Consider the following 26,497-nt stretch of genomic DNA (forward strand, 5'->3'; position numbering starts at 1 on the left):
AAGTATTACCTTAATTCCAAATGAGGTGGAACAAAATATTGTTTTCTCTCTCTCTCTCTCTCTCTCTCATGCACATAGAACTAGTTCAACTATAGATTATAATGTAGGAAAAAAGATCAACTTTAAATATTCCATAGAGAATTTCGTTTATATTGTTGTCCATTAATATATTTACCGTTTATATATTAAACTAACCAACAAAAGTCACATTTAGAAAGTTGCAATAAACGATTATACATATGTAATTAATACCATATAAGCATATTTTTATGCATCTAACAACAATATTTACAATCTCATTTTATAATTTGACGTCCAAATTGTAATTTCATTCAAGATTCAAATTAAGAGCGTAGTAAAATATTTTCTCGGAATTTTGAATCTGGATGCTAAATTCATAAGATAGTGGAAGGAAGTAGTGGGGTGAGATTGAGAGTGAAACAACAAAAACTAAAAGGAAAAGTGAATCAATGATTTGGGGTCACTATCTTGTACAAATATCTTTGTTATAAACATATCTGGAATACAAAGTAAAAGAAAATCTTTTGTTACTTAGAGATTAAATAATAATAATTCTAAATTAAGATAAAATATACTCTCTCTTTTTTCTTTTTCTTTTTCTTTTTTTGCTTTCAAATCTCTAGAAGATAACTTGCATGTAATGTAACATAAACACTTTGGCCTCCTTTTAATTTCCTTTTACTATTTCTTGATTACATGGTATGACAAAATCTTTATCCTTTCGCATGATTGAAGTCATGTCCCAAGTCTCAACTAGTCAATTTCCTTTAAAAGACATATAAGTAAATAGGAAAAAAGATGTGCTGGTTTTGTCGAGTTTACTATGCTCTTCCAGGTGAATATACAATGTATATGTGTAAAAGAAGTAATTGAACAAGATATAAACAAAGTTGGAGCAGGAAGGCATTGAAAGAGCTGAGCATTGTTCACGAGGCATGGGAATATAGACAAGATGCTCCGAAATCCCCATAATTTTAACCTTTACCTCTTATACCTGTGACTTGTGTATGTTGTCTCTCCTTACTATAATTACCAATTCGTCCCTACAAGCTCAACAAAGTCTCTACACTAATTTGAAGAAACAAGTTTCTACAGTACTCTAATGTCCAAATTCAAACACAAAACACCTGATTAACTTTAAATAACGGGTTAAATTTTATATAAAAATAAATAAATAAATAACTCTCGTCCCCACACGACTCACTAAATTTTCCCTTACATATATGGAGAATTTATTTAAGTAAAAATGTTAACAGGTGGATATGATTACATTAATTTTTTTCAGGGTACAATTGCAATACAATATAGTACATGCTCTTTGTGCATTTGCTAAACGATCCAGTTTTTTGGATCGTAGTGACATTTATTGCCGTTCAGAAATACAAAATGAGAGACAAACTTACATAGTTGTCTTGATTCTTGTATACATATAATCAAAGCAAATATGCCATGTCATGTATTAGCTGTCGGTTGTAGATAGAAATTAATTGCAATCTTAAAAAAAAAAGGAGGAAAAAATAGAATAGAAATGAATATTGGTTTGGGACTTGGGCTCGTGGCTCCGATTAAGCATCTTGCAGGGAAACTATGAAACAAAACAACCTTTTAAAAATGTTAACTACACAGACATCCACCAAGCAAAAGACCTTGACTCAAAATTTGAGAACAATGAGTGTTCTCTCTCCTATAAGCTGTTTCCCCTCATCACTATTTTGTTTATTTATTTTATTTTTCCTCTATAGAAATATTAGATACCAACTTTGATATACAAAAAAAGAATATATCATTATATACATAATGTAAATAAGCATATTCAGAAAAAAAAAAAAAAAAAAAATTAAAGCATATTCAAAATTCAAATACATTTATCTACACACACACACACAAAAACACTTTGGTGTTTTGGACAAAATATCTAGAACTCTTGATTACAAATGTCCTGAGCACAAATGTCTAAAACAGTCCTTCATCCCTTTACTATTAATAACCCGCAGTGCACAAAAGACTCAAAATGCTAAGGATCTTTAGGTCATGGGAGACTATAATTGTAAAAACAAAAGGATAAAAAAATATTCAGATAATAGTCGAGACATAAAAAAAAACACTATAATTGTAAAAACAAAAGGATAAAAAAAATTATTCAGATAATAGTCGAGAGACATCAAAAAATTTGAGCACTACGTACAAAAGAGACTTAGGGGCATATTTATTTGTATTTGTCAAAAATATAGAATACAAAAAGCACTCATTTAATCTCCCAACACATCATCAAATCTCTATAACTGGTGGTAAATAAAACCCAAAAGCTCTCTTTTTTTTCTTCTTTCCTTTTTGGACCATTTGTGCAATGAAAAAACTGAAAAACATACTCTCACATGAAATCATAGTCCTCCATATCGTCATACGAATTAACAACCAAGTCGTCGTCAGGTTTATCAACGTGAAGCTGTTTTTTCTTTCCACCTGAACCAAATATATATCACACAAAATAGTCACATATATGAGTGAATAGCCAAGATTTTCCATTATTATGGAATAGTCATTTGAGTGTGTTATTTGCTCTAGCTATTCTGCAGAAGTCTAAGTTAAAAACAATAAAGCTGATAAATAAACAATAATGCCTCGCACAAAACAAATCTTGAGAAAGAAAAAAAGTGAAAAAAATTGGTACCTGTCTTCTTTTTACCAGCCGCGGCTTCTTTCTCCAACTTCAGTTTCTCGTTGGCGATTGCCGTGATTGAAGAAGCCACTTCTTTCGCGTCCGCTGCTTTCAAAGACACCGTCGATACTCTCATCACTGCCTTAAGCAGGGCAATATAATGGTAACTTTTCTGTCAAGATAGAAAATTCAAAAGTCACGTTGAGAGCATAGTTAAAAATAAAATTAAAAACAAAAAAAAGTTTCCCCACATCTAACCTCGTACGGAAGGAGCTTTTGACCAATGAGCTCTGCGTACTCCTGAAAATCACTTTCAGATTTCGGGATAAAGTTGTCGAGCGTTTTCTCGTCACCTTTCTTGCCAAATAGCTCCTTCGTTGATTTGTAATCAGCTTCTTCTACGAGCCTGAAAGGAAGACAATGTTGTGAATATGGTGATACTTAATTAGATAACTTGCTGCAATGATTATATGTTATTTGTCCTCTCTACAACCTCCGAGGAATGAAACTCGAACAATTCAAATAAATTGAAACTAAAAAGACCAATGGTAATCGAATATAATAAAGTTATATAATTTGTTTAATTTTTCTTTTTCCATCGTGGTTAATGATCAATCAGTGTGAAACTTAGGTAACAATTATAGGACATTCAACAAACTAAACAATTAGCTTCGTGAATCTAATAGAGTTCATCGATAGGAAGGCCCTCAGAGATCTATTTGAGAATGCGGAAAAAAAAAACTTAAATAATCTTAAAGCAATTACCGTTGTTGTCGAAGTTTCTCAGCCAAAGGATCTAGAGGCTCTTCCTTTACCTCGATGCTCTTTTCTTTCTTTTCAGCTGCTTTTTGTGCAGGTTTCTTAGGGGCCTTCACAACAGGTGCAACAGGTTCCTGGTTCATAAAAAAAAATGTATATATAAATAAATATATCACAATAGAAGTAATATTACCATACAGGAAAAAAAAAATACTTATTACATGTAGGTTTTCTCAAAATAAAATGCATTGACCAAGTGGTAAGCAACCATGTATAATGAATATATTATTAAAAAATAAAGATAAAGAGAAACTTTTTTCCCATCTTTTCCAATGGGACGCAGGGAACAAAAAATTCAGTTACAGCCCACGTTTCGCTCAAAATACATAATGCTATTAGAAAATAATAATATCACTATATTCAAACTGGGCGATTCTAGTATTTCTAACAAGGGAGAGACAAAATCATTCCCTAGCCTAAAATATACAAGTAGTTTATCCAAACCAAACACACTCATAAAGAATCTATTTTTACTCACTGGTTTTAATATTGAATATCCAGAAATTAATCTTAGCCTTATTGACCAAGACAGTTGAGAACTATTTGAGACAGAGAATATTCGGGTTAAACTACCTTAGCAGGCTCATCATCATCATCTTCCCAAGAGTCCTTCACATCATTTAGATCCGCATCTTCATCGTCCCATTTGCTTATAGGTTGATCCTTAAGCGCTGGAACTTGCTCATCCTCTGAAACACAACCAAGAGTGCACATACAGAACAATGAATGAAGTTGAACATTATCTACCAAAATTAAGCCAACGGTAAACCAGAAAAAAAGAAGAGACATTTTTTTTCTTGGCTGTAGAGTTGAAGAAAATAACAGGAAATGAAGTAGAAAAATCTGCAATCCCAACAAATAGAAACTATTCAATTATTGAAACAATGTACGGATTTTCACTACTCAATTGTTGAAACAATTCCGATCTTTATATTGTAAATGGGATAACAAATAAAACACCCACTTAAAAAAAAACAAATAAATTGAAGAAATTCGGGCCGCAAAAGATTACCCCAGTCGTCCATTGTCAGGTCACGAAGTAAGATAAATTATTATTCTGCAAACAAGAAGAAGAAGAACAACGAAAGTAGAATTAATATCAAACACAAAAAACTATTCACAATGCAACGTTTTTTTTATTCCTTCTCAGATATAGTGGAGCTTAGACACAAAGCATGAAAACCGTATCTTAGATGACGAATACGATTTGCTTAGACTAAACCTCTTATTCAGAAATTCAGAACAAAGATCAAATTATTATCACACCAGTAGCGAGCATCGAATTCTTTTTTTTTTTTGGGTAATGATTTACGTTTTTATGGATGATTTCTTCTGCAGTGTATTTCTAACGGAATAGGCTTAGATTCAATCTCCAACTCAGAAAGATTAAAAAAAAATACACGGCAAGTCATCGGTGATAGAATCGTTAGAGTGAGAAGAAAGGAAAATATTACCTTAACTGAGAGAGAGAGAGAGAGAGAGAGAGAGAGAGAGAGAGAATCGGCGGCGGAGATTGAGAAATTGAAGAGGAGCGGTGGGTTCTCTGAGAAAGGGGACTTAGGGTTATGTTCGCCTCTTTCCTTTTTTAGCTCGGACTATTTTCCTTTCCATTTAGTACTTTTCTTTTTATCCAACACTTTGGTCCTTAAAAAAAAAAAGAAATAAACACTTTTGTCCTAAACTTTTATTTTATTTTATAACATTAACCTTTAAAGTATTATTTTTATACAAACTTCAAACAAATTAACCAAATTAAATAACCATTATTTAAATGACTGATAATTAATATAAAAATAAAAATAGTAAATAAATTTTAAATTTTTATGTTTTTAGAATATGATTAGGTTTTAAAAAAATATTATTAAAAACAAGTTATTTAAAGAGATGAATCAGATTCATCGAAACTCATCCGAATTCATAAAAAAAAACATAAAATCATCTTAAAACTTCGACTTTCATCGTAAGTAGTGATGAATTTCATTGGATTTCATCTTAATTCATCGGAAAAAAAAAATTTAAAATCTTAACTTTTTCAAAACTGATTCAAATCATATAATTTATCACTCTAATAATTATTATAACTATCCTACAGCAATTCAAACACGAAATAAAAACAAAAATCTTACTTTTTTGTTAATCTTTTGAGCGTTAAAATCCTAAATTTGAAAGAAAGAAAAAAATCATTTTGAGTGAAAATGATGATTTCATTTCTATACAACTCCGACCTAAAATAATGGTTTTTATTTGATGATCCCTAAACTATCAAGTAATGAACACTTTGGTCGTAGACTAGTTTTATTTATTTATAATATTAACCTTCAAAATATTATTTTTATACAAACTTCAAACATATTAACAAAATTAAATAACATTAAACTTGATTTCAAATCTAATTAAATTATAATATAACATAAATATAGTAAGTAAAGATTAAATAATTTACATTTTTAGACTAAGATTATGTTTTAAAAAAATAAAGCTAAAATAATTAAGTTATTTATTTTAAAGACGAATCAAATTCATGTACTTATTTGAAGTTGGATAATAGAGCCACATTACTCGATGACTCCTCCACCACTCCGGAAACCGCTTTACCCAATAATTACTGTTAAAAAAATATTGACATTTTTTTTACTGGAAAAAATTGACAAGTTACTCCTTGTGGTAATTTCCTAGCAACAAAAAAAAGCCAACCGAGCCGTGGAATGATTTCTATTTTCTCCTTCTCTAAAACATAGCATGGGTACAAAAGAAATTGTATTCCTAAACAAAATTTCAAAATATTTACACAAAAAAAAAAAAAGAAAGAAAGAAAAAATCAGAGCACAAAATGTTCTGGTTGTGCACATATAATACAACCCACGTTCACATGCACATCGTATTTTAGAATACAGTAACCATAGCCCACGAGAGTCAATAACGAATGGGTTTAACGAACTCTCCAACACAAGCTATGGCATTCATATCAGCGCCGATTCCGACCACTTCGAGATCGTCTTACGAACGGAAATACCGTACGACAAAGCCAGCTTTAAAAGCACCACGAGACGGCACTGCAAATCACGATCCCGGGAGGTTTCTTCTGCAACATTTCATGTGTGACATTCATGTTTGTATGAGCAACCCAAGGTCATGACATTCATGTGTGACAGAGGAGCATCATATTCAAAACAAAGCATCAACAATAAGACATTGTTTTTACTCTACCAAACAGTTGACGGAAAAGGTTATGCGGCCATGAGAGCAACGCAAATTATGCAACTAACTCGGGTAAGACAACTCGAAAAGCCTAAGTACCTAAGCCCTTTCTATAGTGATACCGCAAGATTATTGCAAAAAGAAAGACTGTTAACATAAATACCCGACCAGTGTGCTGACACAAATAGATGTAAATTTGCATAAGAAGCCAAGTCTACTGTAAAACACCACCAATTTCATAAACTTGCGCTTCTCGGTATATGCCCACCCGGGGTTGCTCTGCAAAATCAAAGCCGAGAGAAACCAATATTTAGATTCATCGTTCGTTCCTTCTCCGGACAAAAACTATTTTGTTTGCAACACACTTTATCCAAACAAAACTAACCTCTAGAAATTGCACTGCACGGTCAGTAAATTGTTTTTATAGAATCAGGAACGCTTGCAGGCAGAGTTTTGGGAACACTTCTTAATTTCTGGTGTTGTTTCTTTGCGGTGATCCTATGTAATGATCAACTATCCGCTTCAATTCTGAAACTCTCTCCATGGTCTCATTAAATAGTACTTATAACCAGCTATAGATAATTCAGTAGTGGGATCAATTAGAATGGTTCAGTTGCATTTTGTCATATACACAATCCGGACAAAAACTCAATTTATTTGATGGAGCAGTGATGTTTACAGACTTTAAAGCATGAACAAGAACATCTTTTGATGGATGGCCTAAACCCCTATGCCACACATTTACATCAGATGTGGTATAAATGTATTATGACTAGTGGTACAGACTTTTGACTCTTGGACAAAAGAACTAGGTAAAATGGAACAAGACTTTTTCAAAGAATCAGACAAAGAGAACATTGGTCCAGGCAGACTTATTGAGACTAAGGCATGTAGTTTTGGCTTCAAAGCATCACGGGGACTTGCAAGCTGATTGAAATCGAGCTGGTATAGACCTCATCTAAGACTGCCTTCCAGAAAAACTATCTGTGTGGTGTTGTCCTTTATGAGACATTGATCACCAAGGAATTCAATCAGTGCTTAGTAAGTTCCTAGTGACATTAGGTTCGTGAAGAACATTTTTCAGGCTTAGTCATTGTTTATGATCAAGCGGTAATGTTGTATCTCCAATATGTAAAATGGCTAGTTTAGAACCATTCCTTACTATCAATTTCTATTTGCATGTTTAGTCTCTGTGGATGTTGAGATTGTTCATCTCTGAGGTGATGTGATTCGTAGCGCCGCTGTCGAGAAACCATTCCTGATAAAGACGACGTCATTGAAGACTAGTTGAGCTTTTGAAATAAAAAAATCAATTGTTGTTCTGATACCAAATTGAATATAGGAATGAGAGAACGATAGAGAGAATGAAGAAGACGGGTTTGTTTATGACTTGCTCAACTGATTGTACTCATCATTGACTGAAGAATATGTACAATGCAGTGATACAAAGAATGTAAGACTATATGCTACTCATTGACTAATAACAAATTAACAGATTGCTAACGATAAATAGGTGATATGGCAAGTGTGACTGTACTTGCCATGTGTACACTATACTCTAATCCACTCATGTTTTAAAATGAATAAACAATATATAGACACGTAACTTGGCTGGTTTCGGGTTTGGTAATCTCTAAGTCTCACGTAGACATACGTATAATAGTTGTCACTTTCCTGTTAAATCTCACATGTGTCCATTGATTACACTTATCTTCGTTACTATTTTAAATATCTTCTGCAACTTACACGTAGCTGTAGTTATCGTTCTTCATTTCAAGACGTCAAAACTTTGTCGTTTTATTCGAAAGATATAACTTTGTCGTTTTAGCATCTACGTGTCCACTTCTTGGTGTTCAGGCAGAAACGTCATGCCTGATCTGAAAGTTGTGGAAAAGAGCACTACACAGAGCCCAACTTCGGACGTGAAAGATGGATTAAGAAACTATCATGTAATAGCTTCAACTTTAAGACTCTAATCTATCTTTTTTTTTTTTTGGAGTGGCTATCAAGAAACTGGTTTCGGGGTCGCTTGCTTCACATCTGCAAGTTGAAGACTTTGTAGCTCGCTTGATAAACGTAATTCCAAAGATATTTTTCAATGTAAACATTCCATAAATACCTCATTTATTAATATTTGTTCAAAATGAAACCTTAAACAAATAAATAAAACAGTACAAAAGAAAAGGTGAAAATAAAAATTTTAAGAAGTATAATCTACTGTTATAATTTATATTTTTAAAATTAAAAAAACAATTAATGGGATATTTAGAAGATGCAAAATGTTTATATATATGCAATAGATGACCAAAAACATATATCACAACCCACGAGATTATTACAACATATCCAAATCAAATTCATCCCATATCAAAAAAGAAGTCTATCCCATATAACATTTCAGAAGTTTCACGCCCACAAGACAATTACCTCCGTACAAAGGATGTTATGGCTGACATTTAACCAAAGCTTAATCGCAAATTTCGCTATATAATTTACAGATTCAATAAGCTGGGCAAACTGAGAATAGATGGGAAGGCATGTTCATGCAAAAAAAAAATGAAAAAAAAAACAGACGAAACAAAAATGGAAAGAAGTATATAATGTTCTTTCCCAATAGATATCTATCTATCTTACCACCAACAGATCTGTCCACCATTAAAGTTAAAAGCTTTCTGCATTTTTATGTCACACTCGCTCTCTGGCCATGTCTCCAAACCATGCAAGCTTAGCGTACTATAAATTGAGCAAATGAAAGTCCCATATTTCTTCACAATTCCAAGTCAGTCCTTCACAAATGAATTTCCTCAGTCTAAATTCGACCCTTCTTCGCAATGACATGAATTGACGCAAAACACCCATGTTGGTAAAAACCCGTCCCGCTTGACATGTTTATCGCTTCAAACAAGACACAGAGATGTTCCGCGCTTCTTCTCTTCTCTTCGCTCCGGAAACCGACCACAAATAAAAAAATAACCACCGACAGAACACTCGAACTCCGTCTCTCAAACTCAATCGGTCTTCTTTCAAAGTCTTTGAAAGCCGTCGATGATAGCTTGGGGGGTTCCGAATTCCGGGGACGAAGGTTCGGCGGGGTCCGAGACTTCGGCTAGGGCTTCAAGCATGTTCATAACCTCGGCCGTGTCGTCCAAATAGTACTTGGCTTTACTTGGTTTCTGACCAACCGTGCACGCAAATACACACGTGTTTGTTGAGAGTATACCACTTGATATCGCACTGCCGATAATCTCAAACATGTCCTCGTCGGATCGATCGTCTCCGACGCACAACACGAAATCCGCCCGCCTTCCTTGATCGGCCATCGACGTGAAGATCTTCTCCGCCACCATGCCTTTGGTCACCCCCTGAACCCACACACACACACACACCAACATCACAATCGATTTGATGCTATTCCTAAATACTATTATCACCCCTAAGTTAAAGTGAGTGTTTGGAGCCTAGAAAATATGAGGGAAAGGAAAAAGTATAGCAAACAAGGGGATTCCATTTTCCTTGAAAAGTCTACACGTGGGTCCCACGTTTGAGCCTCTCTTCTAACTACCACTCTTCATTTTTGCTCATATTATTCATGACTTCCCTAAACAACACAAAAGTTTGACTTGCCCTCTGATTTTCTGTTTCCAAACACACCACCCTAAGACTAAAGAAAAAATGGCAAAATGATTATTTTGGCAATTGGGTAGGGTTAGTGGATGGGAATAGAGTTGGGCTTTGTTTTGATCATGTGTGACTGGGACATAGGCTGGCCAAAACTAGAGATGTCTCCTTCCACACAACTTGCTTCTGACAATTTACACTGTGCTCTCTTTAAAATGTCCGAATCAGCATCAGCATCTTATCTATTTTGCTTATACACCACCACCAGTAACTCTCTCTTTCTTTCAACCAATTTTCTTTCTTTCTCTTTTCTTTTCCAAAAGTATTATTATCACAAACTTCATGCTTTTTCAAATAAAGGGTCCACTACAGCGCCGACACCAACAAAAAGCTAACTACAACGCTAGTGCTTTCACACTTAGCAACCACATATACAATACTTCTTTCAATTCTTTCTTTACACCCCCTGTTGTATACACCACTAAGAGACTAGTCCTAAGCTTTGTTTTGATATAAAAAAAAAAAAAAGTAGGGACACCCTTTTAAGCTTTGGTAAAACCTTATCAAGCTTTCCCCAACAAAAAGAAAAAAAAAAAAAAAAAGAGAGAGATAGATTAGATGTCTATCGTTCACCTAAGTTTTCTGAATTTGTCCACGTATATTTTAGCTCATAACTACTTGTTTTAAATGTTTCTTATTCTTGAAATGGACAAGAGAGAGGGAGAGAATTAAGTGGGCAATAATTCCAAGCCAAACCAACCCCAAAATGCAGATAAAAAGAAAAAATAAAAATAAAAGAGAGATTGACACATACCTGTGGCTTCACTTCTACGATAAACTGACCACTTTTAACAGCCACTGGTTCATTTGCTAAAACACTTTCTAGATGGTCCAACATCTCCTTCGCTTGGCAGGACCCGAAACTCGGATCTGCATCCCTGTGGTGCCAAACAATGGCACTCTCTTTCCTTTCCATGGAAGATCCATCAGTGGCTTCCGTGTATAGTTTCATGATCGGATCGGCCATCTGTATCCACCCGAAATCACTGCCCAGCCCGCAATTTTCCCATTCTTCATCCGCAGACCATCTAATATTCATATCCATAACAGCAATAATTAACATTCAAGTCTAGTCAATCTTTAACAGAAATGCATTTGAAAGAACTAGCATGGAAAATAAAGGCTACCTCATGAAGTAACCATGCTCGGCGGCGATCCCAAGCTTCTTGCAAGGAGAGAACCACTTGCTCAAGTTGTCTCGTTTTCTGCCACTGACCATAAAGACGTTGTTCTTCGCGTCGTCGCAGAGCGCGTTTATGATGGAGATCACGGCGTGATTCGGGACCTTGTTCATGGACGACGGAGGCACCACGGTGCCGTCGTAATCCAACAGTATTGCGCGGTTTTTGGACCTCGTGTACGCGGACACGATGGCATCTATCGAAAGCTTTCTGAAGTTGGGGTCGAGAGCCACGACCCTGAACCCGAAGCTGAACCCAATTCCCCAGCAACGCCTCCTGAAATGGTCTTTGCACGACCTCTCCATATCTTGGAAGAAGCTCTTGGCCCAGTACGCCACGTCGTGCGTGCTCACGTACCTGTAGTGCTTTTCGTGTCGCAGCTGCTTCTCGGCGTCCGCCGCGGACACTGCCTCGTTCATCGCCTCGGCGGTCGCTTCGATGTTCCACGGGTTGACCCGGATCGCTCCGCTCAGCGACGGGGAACACCCAATGAACTCCGACACGACCATCATGCTCTTCTTCGCCCCACTCAGCTCGGAACCGGCGTCCGAGTCGGAGATCCCTTGCCTGCACACGATGTACTCGTATGGCGTGAGGTTCATCCCGTCCCTCACCGCGGTCACGACAACGCACTCGGCGATCGCGTAATACGCGGCTCTCTCGCTCAGAGACACAGCTCTGTCGATGAACACGACGGGTTCGTAGCCGGGCCGACCGAACTCGTCGTTGATCCTTTTGCAGCTCGACTGTATTTCGTCCTGTATCTCCTCGAGGTCTTTGCCTCTTCCCCGAGCCGGGTTCGCGATCTGAACCAGAACCGCTTTTCCCTGCCACTTCAAATGCTGCTTCAGCATCTGCTCCATGGCCAGAAGCTTCAAATTGACACCTTTGAATATGTCCATGTCATCGACTCCGAGCAGGACGGTCTTTCCTTCGAACTGTCGTCTGAGCTCCAGAATCCTCCGCTCGTAATCCGCGTGCCTCATGACCGACTCTATCTGACCCATGTGGATACCCACGGGCATGATTTTGATCCCGACGGTCCTACCGAAGTATTCCAACCCGATATACCCCCTCTTCGACTGATACTCGAGACCCAGCATCCGACTGCAACAGGACAGGAAATGCCTAGCGTAATCAAACGTGTGGAAGCCGATAAGATCGGAGTTCAGAAGGGCCTTGAGAATCTCTTCCCTGACCGGAAGAGTCCTGTATATCTCCGACGAGGGAAACGGGCTGTGAAGAAAGAACCCCATCCTGAGCCTGTTGAACCTCCTCCTCAAGAAAGTGGGCAAGACCATCAGATGGTAATCATGAATCCAAACGAAGTCGTCTTCGGGGTTTATTATCTCGATCACCCTCTGCGAGAAGATCTTGTTCGCTGCCACATAGGCCTCCCACAGCGACCGATCAAACCTCCCCCCGTGAGTGGCCGAGTACGGAAGCATGTAATGGAACAGAGGCCACAAATGCTGCTTGCAAAATCCATGGTAGAACTTGGTCAAAATGTCCGGCGGAAGAAAAGCCGGAACGCACTTGAACCTCTCGAGTAAAACTTGAGACACGTCTTCCTGTTCGTTCGGATCAATGTCGACCTTCAGAGACCCGACGTACAAAACCTCCATATCGTCGGGTAACCCGTTCTTCAGCTGCAAAAGCAGAGAGTCTTCGTCCCAGCTAAAGCTCCAGCCTTTATTCTCAGGTCGGCGCTTTGCTTTGACTGGAAGCTGATTGGCAACAATGATTATGCGGTCTTGAATGATCGATGACGGAACGTCGGAGGTAACACTGTTGGCTTGATCGTCGTCGAGCTCGGAAATAACTCCGGGCACGGTCATAACTCTCGGAAGTCTCTTCTTCTCTCTAGCCATTACCGGGAAATTCCCGGAAGCTAAATCTAATAGGTTGGTATACGATCTGGACATCATTTTTCCTGTCTCTACAAGTTCAACCTCAAATCCAATCCAAGATCTGGAAAGCTATAACACCAGAACCCTAGATTCCTTTCCTCTCTATATACCAGAATAAAAATAAATAAATAAATAAATTCTTTTTTAGGATCTTTAAAATTAGATCAAACCGAAAAGCTTTGTCGAACAGACCAGCGGGTAAAGTTCAGACAGCCTCACCGATTCCCTGAAACCAAAACGTTTCTGATGAGATTCGAACACGCAAATGAATCCATGAACTCAAATCCAAAAACGAAAAAAATCCAAATGCAACATTTTCAGCGGAAAAAAAAAAACTCTGTGTGAAACCGGTAACCGAAATTGAAACCTAAAACTATGATTCAGAAGCGACTATGGAAAACAAATAAAAACAAAAGCAAAATTCGTTACCTTTGGGGTACTGAAATGGAAGAACAAATTCCAAATATTTTCACGATCAGAAGAAATGAAAACAAAATAGGAATTAATTATTATGCGATTTGAGAATCAAATGAAAATCTAGGGTTTCGTATTTAGGTCCTCTGCTTCTCCGAAGAGTCGCACTTGTTTTCTCTCTCTACAATATGCAAGTGCTTCTTCCTTTTGGAGAGAACCAAAATGGAAATTACAATAATAAAAGAAAAATGGACAACTATACGCTTCGAACGAATAAAATAATAATAATATAATTTTGAATTAAAAGTTTTAAACTAAAAACTTATATATTTTCATTTAATAAACATAGAGGATAAGGTCGGACAGTAGATCACCCAGTAATGCCAACTGGCACACGAAGAAGGTTCGTCCACGCGCTCTCTCTTCTTCCCTGGTTACAATGACGTGTCCTCCTCAACGGAAGCCACGTTTACACGTGCCTGGGGCGTAGAGCTCCTGGGCCCGGCAACGCCTGCGGGTCCCACGCGTCGCCGAATATCCGTTCCACAGCGGAAATCATCCTGTGAGGGTGGTCTCACTCGAACCCCTGTCGACTAGCGGATATGTCGCCACGTGGCAAAGACCGGTTCGCTCGGAACACCTGAGGGAGATGGTGGGGTCGGGACTTCCAGCTGTCCCGCTCCTATTGGGTTATGTTCGGATAAGGGGGAAAAGTTCATGACTGTGAAGTGAGATTGCGTCATCCCTGACGCCACGAGTCTGCCACGTGGTGACACGTCTTTTATTTCCGCGGTTCTGTGTTGGCGTCGACATGCTTCTGCTTGGGGGAAAGGGTAAATGTCGCTTTCATCCTCACAGACAGAGAATCGTGTTATGGGTTTGCTCGTTTAGATGAAGGGTATTTTCGGGAATTTGTGTTGGGGTCCACGCTAAAGACTTATACGTGGGATAGACAAAAGATCATAAGGTGGCAATTTGTGACTTGATACTTGTCTCTTATTTGCACCAAACTTTTTTTTGGATGAGGTTGGGACTTGGGAGTGATGAGATTGAGAAGAATATAATACACGGATAATATTATTTAAAATATTATAAACACGCATGCTAATGTATAACATGCATATATTGCATTTGCTGATATGATATTTTCCCTTGCTAGAAACGTTTATGTCAAATATGCTGATGGATGTGATGTAAATTTCTTCCGTGTAATGTTCGTAATTAATTAAAATAAAAATGTGTAGGTACAAATTATATTTATAGTATGTGTAAAAAAAAATCTATCACGTGGATTCATAATTTAATATTTATTTGATTTTTTATTGTCGTTTTCTACCTATAGGCTTTAGCTAATACAATTACAAATGTGTGCGTGATGCCTGTCGTATTTGTTCATTATTAATTAAGAGTCTCTGCATACATATTACATATATTAATTTCTTCATGTATCAATTAAAATTAAAATGATGCACCTAGTTTACCTCCAATATATAGCAAAACCGATGAAACTCATAAATTTTATTTTGAAGGGGTCATGAATATCATTTTATATTTCATGAGTTTTAGCTCGACCCACGGGACAGGGAGCCGCACTCTTGGAGTTGGCTAGTTAGACAAAATATTTCAGGAAAAAAAAAGTGTTGTTGGGATGAGAACGGTTAGGAATATTGCCCACTTGAAAATAATGAATAAATGATTACTAAATTCGATAATAAGATTACTTTATTAGCATTATATGATTAGTGGGTTGAGTTCTAAACAATTAGAATCAATAACAACTATCTTCCATAGCCTCCGTATTAAACTGAGTCACGTGCTGGGCACCTGAGTTCGGGCGGTGAGCTAAAACGAGGTCGATGACTGATATACGCCTGGAAAGCTATATCTAAAGTCATATATGTGGAACACATAGGTGAAGGATGATCACTATGTGGGAGCATTCTACACTTGTGGTAAGTGTACGACTTGGACAGGTCTTGGTTGTAGATGTGTCGTTTAAGGACCGTTACGACACACTAACCGAGGTCACTATGATGGTCACAGTGAGACTTGATCTAAATCCTGAAGTGATCATGGACACTAGGTTATGTTACTAAGCTCTTTGACTCATTCGCTAAAAGGCTATTCATGCTAATCACAGCTTATGTCTTGGGAGTTTTCTCATAGCATAATTCGAGTGGGAAATGATTTACGGATACGGAATCCAGCCTTCCTGAAAGAAGGTTAATGTTCTCTCACCTAAGGGTTGATTCCAGAACCGATAGATTGCTAGCACTTTCGAAGTAAGTAACGTTCGAAAGAATATTTCGCTGGGGAAGCAACAATGTTTAGGGCTGATATGCATCAAGAGAAGTATAACGGAAAAATTGACTTCTCTTGACACGGGTTGAACCTGGAGGATCTTGATCACGAACTGACTATATCAGTGGACACTCGTCACGATGAGTAAATATAATTCTAGTATAAAGGAGAGTTCAGTCTTGGCTTACAAGGTGGAGTATTTGACCAAGATTAGACGAATCGATGGAAAAAAGATAAAGGACTATTTCGTCTTTTTCATCGGATTTGTTAAGCTTCTATTACTAGGTCCATAGTCCCCGATTCGGCTATGATAAATGCGGATAAGAACTTTCGTATAATAATGTTTATCATTATTAATCTCACTTGCTGTAATTGTGATTGACAGTATTAATTATGGAAAACGGATATTCGCATAATTAAATAAATATTTACGGTAGAATTGTTTATTTATTGTTTGATCAAGTAAATAAACAATTAGTAATTATTTGTTTATTGTTGGACCAAGTAAATAAATAATTAATTTGGTTTTAAGCAATTGGGCCTTGCACAAAATATGAAAATCGGATTTAGGGTTTTGGCACTAGGGTGTTGCGCAAATCCCATTGGCCGTGTGCCATCAAATCCGAATTTCATGATATTGGTATTTACCAATATTTTCTCTTTAGTTGTTTAAAAAAAACAAGAATAATATAAGATATTATCCTATTTTTTCTCTTTATTTAAAGGAAAGTATTTAGGAAAATATATTTAAAGGGAAATAATATATTCTCCTTTATTATCTCACTAAATAAAATATTCTCTATTTAAATAGAGAATAATATCCCATAGATATTGATCTGATGGATGAGAGAAAAAGTAGGATTCACTTGTTGAGATCCAATGGCCTAGATTTAATCCACCAGTGTGAACACAATAAAATGAAATAAAATATTCTGGAAGATTCCATGAATATCTCATTTTACTACTATAAATAGGGGTTCATGAGAAGGCAAAAATAAGCAATTTTTGAGAAAAATTTCGTGCACTCTAGCCTACCTTGGCCGTGCACTTCTGCCTCTCCCTCCCCTCGATCGAAAATTCGTTTCCATTCTTAGTAAAATAAGAGCGAGATCTCGAAACACCTAGTTTCGTGATCTAGTGAGATAAAAACCGTGCCCACTCATCTTTCTTATTCGTCTCGGAGATTACGTTTCGGAAGACTAAGGTGTCATCCTCGAGTCCTTCATCAAGACGACGCAAGGAGTGCGCGATTGGTTTAAGGAGCGTTCTGTAGCTGAACCGAAAATCAATGCAAGTATTCGTTTTTCGTTCAAATCGGTTGCTTGATAAATATGCTCTCGTGAATTAAATTAATTAAACATAACTATATCTTGTTAATTATAACCATAATTTAATTAGCTTATGATCAGCGTAATTAATTCTTTTTCCGCATTAATATGGTTATATGGTGGAATCATCACAAACGAGTCGCATCAGAACAATTGTTCGTGTTTGATACGCGCTTGATTCCCCAACAAGAACGTCTTGAGGTCTTCTTAGGAGAAGTGAATTTTTTCGGCGAGCTCATGATTGTTCTCGAGATCTCATTCTTTCTAGCGTTAAAATGTTAATATGATTTTTCGGATCAACATTTGTGATTCTCGCAACGGAGTAGATACTTGTCACGTGCATGGTTTGAGGTCTTCGGTGTTGCATTTCCAGCAGTTTCAAGAAGGTTGTGACTATTTGTGGCGGCCTCAACATGTCATCATCTCTAGAGGATCTTCAAAATCCCATCAAGAACAAAAATCGTCTCGGTCAGCCTTGAGAAGCCCGTGACAGATTAGGGTTAGACCTGAATAGCTACAATTTTCAAGGAGTTTAGGAAATACGATGGTGGTCTTGATAGTCTCTTCGTCGAAAAGTAGGTTTTGGATCTGAGTTACCTAAGTGAGACAATAAAATGAGCTAAGACGGCGCAGATGGTTTGCCCCTATGTGCGTTTCGACACTCATCATTAGTCCATGGAGCTAAGTTTGTCTTGTGAAAAATGACTTGCCTTATTATTAAGTTGAGTTGAGTTATTTATAGGTGTTAAGAGTGGCTTTGGGCGTTCTTTGGAGTCTTGGAAGAGGTGACTAGCTTGTGGCAAGGTGTAGAGCTCATTTGAGTTTGGCCTTGTTAGTGAGGAGTTCAGCTCGCCTATGCCAAGTTGGCAGAGAGACCCAGTGAGCGAGGTGATTGCCCGCATGTGTTGGCCTCGCTGGTTTAGCAAAAAGCCTCGCCCAGGTGATAGGTGAGCTCAGACAAGGAGAATATGTTGTCCGCATGTTCTAAGCAAGCTAGTGGAGTGTAGGTTGCTAGACCAAGCTAACCAAGCAAAGAATGCTTGCCCAACATTGGGCAAGGCTCGGGCAAGCTTGATTGAGCGAGATTGCTCTCTTGGAGCACCCCACGCGAGGGATTGGCTTGTCGGATGTTGAGCGAGGCGTAGAGGTCACCCGACCTGCTTGGTGCAAAGAGGTTGGCTCGAGCGTGGCGCGAGGTTGGCGTGTCGCATAGGCGTAGGTCATGTTGCCCACGGGGAGAGCAGGGGTGGGGGCATGCTGCGCATGGAACATGTTGAGTTTGCGTTTGAGTTTTAAATATCATATTCTCGAGTTATTTTTTTAATTGAGGTGTCGTTTTTTTATTTATGAAAACGACGACAGAATAAATAGTTTTTCAATTACCACATTATATTATCTCAATCAAACATGCATTGATTTTTTTTTTATCTTTAAGAATTCGAAGTATCTAGTCATGGACACATCGCGTGTGACAAAACATCGGGAATGGTAGTTACGGTCAAAGAATGAATCCAATAAAGCAAGCTTGAGTCAAAATTCGAGTTTAAAGGTAACAAAAAAAATCACGAGAGCAGTGCATAATAACTCCGGGTGATCAAGTGTTAGAAGTCAGGACATCGAGCTCAGGGCTCAAGAATGAAGATGCAACTGAGATATTGATCAAATTGATTAAGATAAAGCCTCAATCTGATTGAATATACTAGTAATCACATATAATGATTTTTTCTTGACATATTCACTTATATAGAGAAGTATACCAATTCCTAAAATGGAGATATTTTGTCAAAATGATTGTAAATATCTTATAATTTTTATCCTGAAATTTATCTCCAAAATTCTATAATTATGAAGATAAAAAAAAATGAGCTGACTATTTAGATTATTTATTATCTATTGCAAATATATCATTTAATAAAATATATTTTGCTCGTAACATGAGAAAATTAAGTTCAAATCTCCACAATAAAAATGAATTCATTTTCAGAAAATATAAAACTGAAAGTCATGCTACTGATTTATTCTTTGTACATTCAAATACATAAATTTATTAAATTTAAGAGTAAATGATAACAGATAATTCTTTATTTTTGAACTGTTCTCTGATTATTAAGAATACAAAAAACTAACGTACTTAAATGTTTATAATTGTGTTAACAAGGGGAGTGGACATTATTTGTGTATTTAAATTCACGGCGCCAGCCGCGAAATGGTCCAGATCAAAATGATGAATTATTATACAAAACTGCCACGTTACCCGTTTATCATTTAAAAAAAAAAAAAAAATCATAATAGCAACTAGCAAGAGATAGAAATTTCACATATATCATATATGCACTGATGCAATATTGAATTTTTCAATGTATCATTAGATCTTCATGTACGTTAAAATAAAAGCCAGTCCTCAATATCCCAATGTTATTTGAAAAAACGAGAATGTCAAACAAGAAAAACGAAATACTTATTTTTCAAACCTCTATTTTTTTTTTCTCTATCGTGGATATATGCTTCGACATATACTATGTGAAGCATATTCATTCAACTTCTGAATACATGAATAAGTCTTATCTGATATAATATACCAGTCACTCACTCCCACTCACATTATACATTAATGGCGTCATATTACAAGATGAAAACTATATATGAAAGCAAAATGCTTAATTTTGCTGCTGAAATAGTAAGACAATGGGAGGTGATTTATCAAATGGATACCAATTACGGGAGCTTAATTTCTCCGCGATTCGACATCTTTATATATATATATATATATATATATTGCGGATAAAATCTATTTTTATATCCAAAAAATTGTCAACCAAACTTTGGCTTTGTGTGTGTGTGTGTGTGTGATTGGAATTTTGACAGTTGTACTCTGTTGCGTTCTTGCTTCTTTTCTTAACTGCTTCTCTTCGTTTTGAACATTTATGCAAAGATTTTCTATCTTGAAAAAAAAATAAGAATAGGAAAAACTTATGGCCCATGCAGGTCTCGAACCTGCGACCTTCGCGTTATTAGCACGACGCTCTAACCAGCTGAGCTAATAGGCCATTTTGATTCGAAACATTTGTAATTAAATTAAGATATTAATTTAAATTTTCATGATAAAATTTCACTGATCGTACACTACATGCTTGGTTTTTACGTCTAGTATTTTTTTCCTTTATTCTCATCGTCCAGCTGGAGGTGTACCATGCTAATTATTTTTTTAATCAAATAGTTTTTACTGAGTTAATTGCAGTTTTAATACTTCATTATTTTCTAATTATTGTTTAACAAATTTGTAAAACTAGTCTTTCGCTATCTCGTTGGGTAAGCTGCTATTAAATTTAGTTTATACGTTTTGCTATTTTTTAAATTTATCTTAAAATTTTACAAATTGATCACCTATATTTTTTAACATATAATATGGCTATTGTACATAAAAAAATACTAATCTAAATGTTCCATATGGAAATGGTAATTTATGGATACACTTGCTTGAAAATGAAAACTCAAGTGAAAATGAGATCACATGTAGTTGGATTTTCGGCACGTGTTAATCAAGACGAGTAAATTAATAATCACTGCTAGCCAAAATATGCCCGCCATTATTTTTTTGTTTTTGTTTTTTTTTTAAAGTGCGTGGTGTGGAATACAAAATACGTTTCTTAGACACCAGATTAAATCCAGTAATTAGCTGCGCATTATTAGCACTAGCCTTGTAGAGTTGTAGTAAACGATTCTGTATTATATCAAAATATTGACCCAACCAAGAAAGCCAGCACATGCCATTGCCAAACGCAAGTTAATTAAAGGCAAACTAACATATTTAAATATTTTGTTGCATCTTTTAAAAGAAATTCTATATATATTCTTCAGTTATTTTAGAATGACAATAAAAATATCCATCACTTTTTTTTTCCCTTATTAAGAAATTACGACCAAACCAACAATTTTATATATAAAAAAAAATTTATTCATCCACAAGTTGATGATATCCTACAAAACATCCTGGTTTACTTATCGATCTTTTCTTATTAAAATATCAAGATTTTGCCACAATGATATGTTTACATTGGTTTTAAAAATTCGAAGTTACATATCTAATCTTTTAAAACACGAGGAAAAAATTATTTTTATATCAAATGTTAACCTAGTTCAAAGAGTTATTCTATATATTGGTTATGTTTGACTAAATTTATTAAGTCCAATTTTCGCATTTTTGGAAAACTTAACCGTTTCGAATCGTTTGGTAAAACAACTTTTAATAAAAATTTCAAAAATGCTTTAGAAAGCGTTTTTTCTTGTTACTAATACAATTACTTTTATATCCTCGTCCAATCGAATGAACACAATCGACGCCCTTTGACTCCGAGTTCATCATACCATAAAATAAAAACCCTTGACCTTCAAAAGAGGCCATAAACGAACACAATCGACGCCCTTTGACTCCGAGTTCACCATTTCCGAACACCATCAAATAAAAACTAGATTGAGCTAACGAATCTAGATGTAATTATAAGAACCCTTGACCTTCAAAAGAGGCCATAAACGGATCTGACATTTGCGACTTGTATACTCTCTCTCTCTCTCTCTCTCTCTCTCTCTCTCTCTCTCTCTCGTAGCTTTCAGATCCTTCTTCTCATGTCGACTACAGGACTTGTAAATATATGTAAAAGTTCCTTAAAAAAATAAAATACATAATGAGATGGTTATCGGCAATCATGATAATCATCGATTCTCCCAATTATGATACTGGAAGATTGATTTTTATAGGTCATAAATAACAACAACAACAACAAAAATAAGCAAGAATGTCACACAAAGAATCAAGCTAAGATTAGACTTCCAAGCTCTATCCACAGTAAGGCTGAAACTGGATCGATTCGGTTCAGTTTTGACCATTTTTCATATCCGATTTTTAAAATTCGATTATCCGATTCTTTAAAATCCGAATCCAATTTTATAATCGGTTTAAAAAAACAGATTATCATGTTCTTAAAATTCATAATCATTATAAAACTAGTTTTTAAATTCATACATAGTTATAAAATTATTTCAATGATTATCCGAGTACAAATAAATCATATATTCCTGACGTGATTATTATGCAATTCCACCTTATCGTGTCCCCTATAAGAAACATATGGAATACGTTAGAATATTTTGTGGTTTCAGGCAAATTTAAAATAACTATGACATTGCAAACTAACTATAGTTAAGCTACGTAAAGCTTAGAATTTTTTTTGGAGCATAGTATTGTAATTATGTGAAGTATTTTATAATGTCCGATAAAAAAAAAAAGTAGAAGCTAATGGAATAGGGTTAAACAATATTTTAACTATGGTGTGGCTGAGTGGCCACCTGCGGTGGCTGTCAAACAAAGTTTTTTATTTTATTTTATTTTATATTTATTTATTTTTTTAGAGAATTTAACTAGTATAAGTAAGTTTAGTTGATCTTTTCCTAAGGCTTAAATGACTAAATTGATTTTTTGAAGTATTTTTTAATTATATCATTTGAGAAGCTTAAAGTATTGAACTTATGATGTGTGAAAATTTGCTTAAAGTATTTTTTAATTATATCATTCGAGAAAGCTTAAAGTATTAAATGACTATTTTGAAATTTTGAAATATTTTTTTAATTATATCATTAAAAGCGAGTTACAGATTCAATTGTTCAAGAAGAATGATTGCATTGAAGATTTTAGGATGACTCTAATCATTTTTGGACATGTCATAGGAAATCGATTAATGCAATAGATATTTCAACATTCGGGTGAGACTATGAATCAATAATTTACGGAGACGGTAGATATATTATGTCTCATTCCGTCGCTCTAATCAGTTTTAAAGAGATGTCTATTCTGATATTTTTCTATAATCATGTTTATTATACCAAACGGTAAATCTGTTTTCGTTACCAGCAAAAGCTAATTTAAAAACAGTTTACCAAATACTTGTCAGCTTTTGAAAAAAACGGCATTTTTCAAAAGCATAATTTAACACTTTTTTTAAAAGTAAAATTATGCCAAATTGTGTCATGAATTGATAACCTAGTTCAACAATTATACATTTTGTGTTCACATAGCATAGTCCAATTTTTTTTAGAAATATATATCAAATGTGGAACACTTATAAATTACACCACATGATTGGCTTGCTAGCTACTCGAATTCCGTTTACTTACGCAGTAGATTAAATGTTAAAGATATCTTCTTAAGTTCGTGATCTTCTCGTTTCCTCAAAAAATCAATCTCAGTACTCTTCCCATTCTCGAAAAAGATTGAAACACATCCTCACTATAATATAAGGAAAAAAAAATCTTAAAAGTAGAGTACAGCCTATAGCCTATACAATATTAAAACCATTCAGCATGCAATTTGTGAAATATAGTAATTTGTTATTAAACCCTCTTAATCTAATTTATGCAAGTTGTGAAACATGTGGTATCTCTCTTCGTTACCACATATTTGAGCCAATTTGAGACTTCATAAAATATGAATTATAGCCCAATGACTATGCTGAACTATAAATTAGCCCTCTATACACAAAATAACTCACTTTGTTCCACCAAACAAAAATCCAACACAAAAATAAATGACTAACTTTCTGCTATGGCGCATTCAATAGTATTTTTGTGATTTTTCTCTAAAAAAAAAATCATAAGATTTTATATCTCTTGTGCCGTCGTTTGTTTGTTTTTTTTTGTTTTGGGCTTTTTTTTTTTTTTTTTTTTTGGTGACATTGATACTCTGGGTTATGAGATATAGACCAAAATATGGTTCTCAACCTTAAGGATGTTTCTTTTTTATTCGAATCTTTAGATATGAGAAATTCGGTATTTTTTTTTATTGCTTATCTTCCATTGAATATTTGATTAGTGAGATTTTAGTTCCAACGTTTTATATCCGAATCTTAGATATGAGAAATTCAATATTTTTTACGAGCGTGAACTTCAATTAGGGAAGACCCAGAAAGAACGCAATACGCAACCACTAAAAGTATACGTTTCTGCTGGTGATATGAAAATATTTGAAGAGACGAATAAAATTCAAAAATTTGTTGCAGTGTAATTATGTTTGTACTTTGTGATATCCATTTCCATTTTTTTTTTTGGGTTGAATTTTCGTTTGACTTCTTGGAGTTTAATTGTTTTTTAGTATATTTCGTTGAGGAGTCCTTTTAATAAATAAATTAATATTTTAATGTTGTTATTCTTTAAATGAAAATGATAAGCTTTTGAAATTTATTTGGGAAAATAGAACTACTATATTATTAGATTAAAATATAGGATATCATATGTTACAGAAATATAGGCCATATATATACGTATATATATATATATTATATATATATATATATATATATATAATCTTTGATATTAAAGCACAAATTACGAAGATTACCAATAAACTTTAGAATATATATGAAAGAAATTTATATTTGTGGGATTTGAACTTGCACCTTCAAAACCTTAGACAATGAGATAGTACCAATCAAACTAGACATCTAATAATAATTAAAATATATTTCAAGGTGTTATAACTAAATATATAGCGCCAACTAATAAATTTGTAAAATAACCAAAGTTTTTTTAATAAACATTAACATAGTTAAAATTTACAAAAATGTGCAAGTATCATGTTTCAATTTTTTTTTTTTTTTATCATGTCCTTAAAATATATTTTGGTGACAACGCAGCCACAGTAAATGTGACTAGTATGCTAATTCGTTACCCCAATTATAAAGGTGGGTCGTTGTACATGTCATATGTATTTAAAACTGTTTAGAATTATTATCCTTATCGTTGATTAATTTGGTTAGATATACATGAATAAAGTCTTGGTATTGGCCCCATATAGGACGTCGAGGTCAACCATATTAACACTAGGAAATCATTGTAACATTTACGGCAATGAAATTTTATAGCATAAAACTAACAGTTGATGATAGTATTATTCATGTTTAGACTTTAGAGACGAATATTAGCTCAATTAACGGGAAACTTGTGTTTGGTATGCATCTCAAAAAGAGTTTTTGAGATAAAAAAATTGGAAACAAAAAGTGAAAATTGTGTTTTTTTAAAAAAATTTTGAAGCTGTTTTGTAAAAGAGTAAAGAAAACTGAAAACAAATAAAAGGTGTTTTTGGGAAAAAAAAAAAAAAAATTATTCTCTTCTCTCCTCCTTCTCCTCACCCGCACGTAAGACTTGAAAAAAAAAAATCCGGCCATCTTCTTCAATCACCACCGAGCCTCACCATCGCCGTCAAATAGTTTTCATTTTTTTCATTTTTTCAAAAGGTGTACAAAATAGTTTTCATTTTTTCAAAAACAAAAATGAAAACTGTACCAAACAGTTTTTTCAATTTTTTCAATTTCTCAAAAACAAAAATGAAAACTGTACCAAACAGCTTTTTGAAAACAACTGCAAAATAATTTTTCAGTACAACTACAAAAATTAGAAAATAAAAAACAAATTTTTTTTGAGTTAACTACCAAACGGGCAATTTTTTTTTTCTTACCCCCACGTAAAACTAGACTAAGAGGTACACCTATACAAGATTTAGTCCCCATTTCCATCGCCAAAAGTTTCGTCAAGTCCAAGAAAATCTCCTTTTATTATTATCAGAACCATTTGAAATGTAAAATTAATGGCTAATACCATACAAGGTGTGCCTTTGTCTCTGGCCACCCCAACACTTGAATTACCCTACCACGTTAATCATGTAAAGTAAAAAAAATAAAATTTAAAATAATGCACGATCTGTTTTTCGCGAGTTCAAGCTTCTTTTTTGCAATATTGACCTTTCAACCAAACTCAAATACTTTTTTCAAAGCCTAAAACTATTTCAATTAGGGTGGGTCAATCAGCTTATGTAATCTTCCACTCTCTCTCTCTCTCTCTCTCTCTCTCTCACTACATATACACATATATGTCAATTTATATATAGCTGATCTCTAATTCCGGCCTCATATTTTGGTCGTAGTCTCTCTCTCTCTCTCTCTC

At 35.0% G+C, this 26,497-nt stretch overlaps 2 protein-coding genes and 1 non-coding gene across 3 annotated transcripts; all 3 read right to left on the reverse strand.

Moving 5' to 3' along the window:
* Positions 1-2,114: 2,114 nt before the first annotated feature.
* On the reverse strand, positions 2,115-5,116 carry LOC149386535 (uncharacterized). Its single transcript, XM_089627381.1, has 7 exons — positions 4,954-5,116; positions 4,512-4,556; positions 4,073-4,188; positions 3,446-3,573; positions 2,939-3,086; positions 2,693-2,852; positions 2,115-2,484 (listed from the first exon to the last, which is right to left on the reverse strand). Exons 2-7 carry the CDS (start codon positions 4,522-4,524, stop codon positions 2,393-2,395), a joined length of 657 nt encoding a protein of 218 aa, XP_089483507.1. The 5' UTR covers positions 4,525-4,556; positions 4,954-5,116; the 3' UTR covers positions 2,115-2,392.
* Positions 5,117-9,064: 3,948 nt separating this feature from the next.
* LOC149386536 (putative alpha,alpha-trehalose-phosphate synthase [UDP-forming] 7) lies at positions 9,065-14,164 on the reverse strand. The gene is made up of 4 exons (XM_089626178.1): positions 13,896-14,164; positions 11,503-13,692; positions 11,130-11,403; positions 9,065-10,059 (listed from the first exon to the last, which is right to left on the reverse strand). Exons 2-4 carry the CDS (start codon positions 13,482-13,484, stop codon positions 9,721-9,723), a joined length of 2,595 nt encoding a protein of 864 aa, XP_089482304.1. The 5' UTR covers positions 13,485-13,692; positions 13,896-14,164; the 3' UTR covers positions 9,065-9,720.
* Positions 14,165-20,482: 6,318 nt separating this feature from the next.
* TRNAI-AAU (transfer RNA isoleucine (anticodon AAU)) lies at positions 20,483-20,556 on the reverse strand. The gene has a single exon. It is a non-coding gene; the product is annotated as a tRNA-Ile (tRNA).
* Positions 20,557-26,497: the final 5,941 nt, after the last annotated feature.

The sequence above is a fragment of the Urtica dioica genome, chromosome 9 (assembly GCF_054948205.1).
Source record: "Urtica dioica subsp. dioica isolate 48M chromosome 9, U.dioica_male_clone48M_v1_H2, whole genome shotgun sequence".
Classification (NCBI taxonomy): Eukaryota; Viridiplantae; Streptophyta; class Magnoliopsida; order Rosales; family Urticaceae; genus Urtica; species Urtica dioica.

Coding starts and splice junctions, on each gene's coding strand:
- LOC149386535 (XM_089627381.1), bottom strand. Junction 3,574..4,072: donor ATGATGATGAGCCTGCTAAG/GTAGTTTAACCC, acceptor TTTATGAACCAG/GAACCTGTTGCACCTGTTGT. Junction 2,853..2,938: donor AAAAGCTCCTTCCGTACGAG/GTTAGATGTGGG, acceptor CTATCTTGACAG/AAAAGTTACCATTATATTGC.
- LOC149386536 (XM_089626178.1), bottom strand. CDS start 13,484: ATGATGTCCAGATCGTATACCAACCTATTAGATTTAGCTTCCGGGAAT. Junction 11,404..11,502: donor GAGCATGGTTACTTCATGAG/GTAGCCTTTATT, acceptor TATGAATATTAG/ATGGTCTGCGGATGAAGAAT. Junction 10,060..11,129: donor TCGTAGAAGTGAAGCCACAG/GTATGTGTCAAT, acceptor GTGTGGGTTCAG/GGGGTGACCAAAGGCATGGT.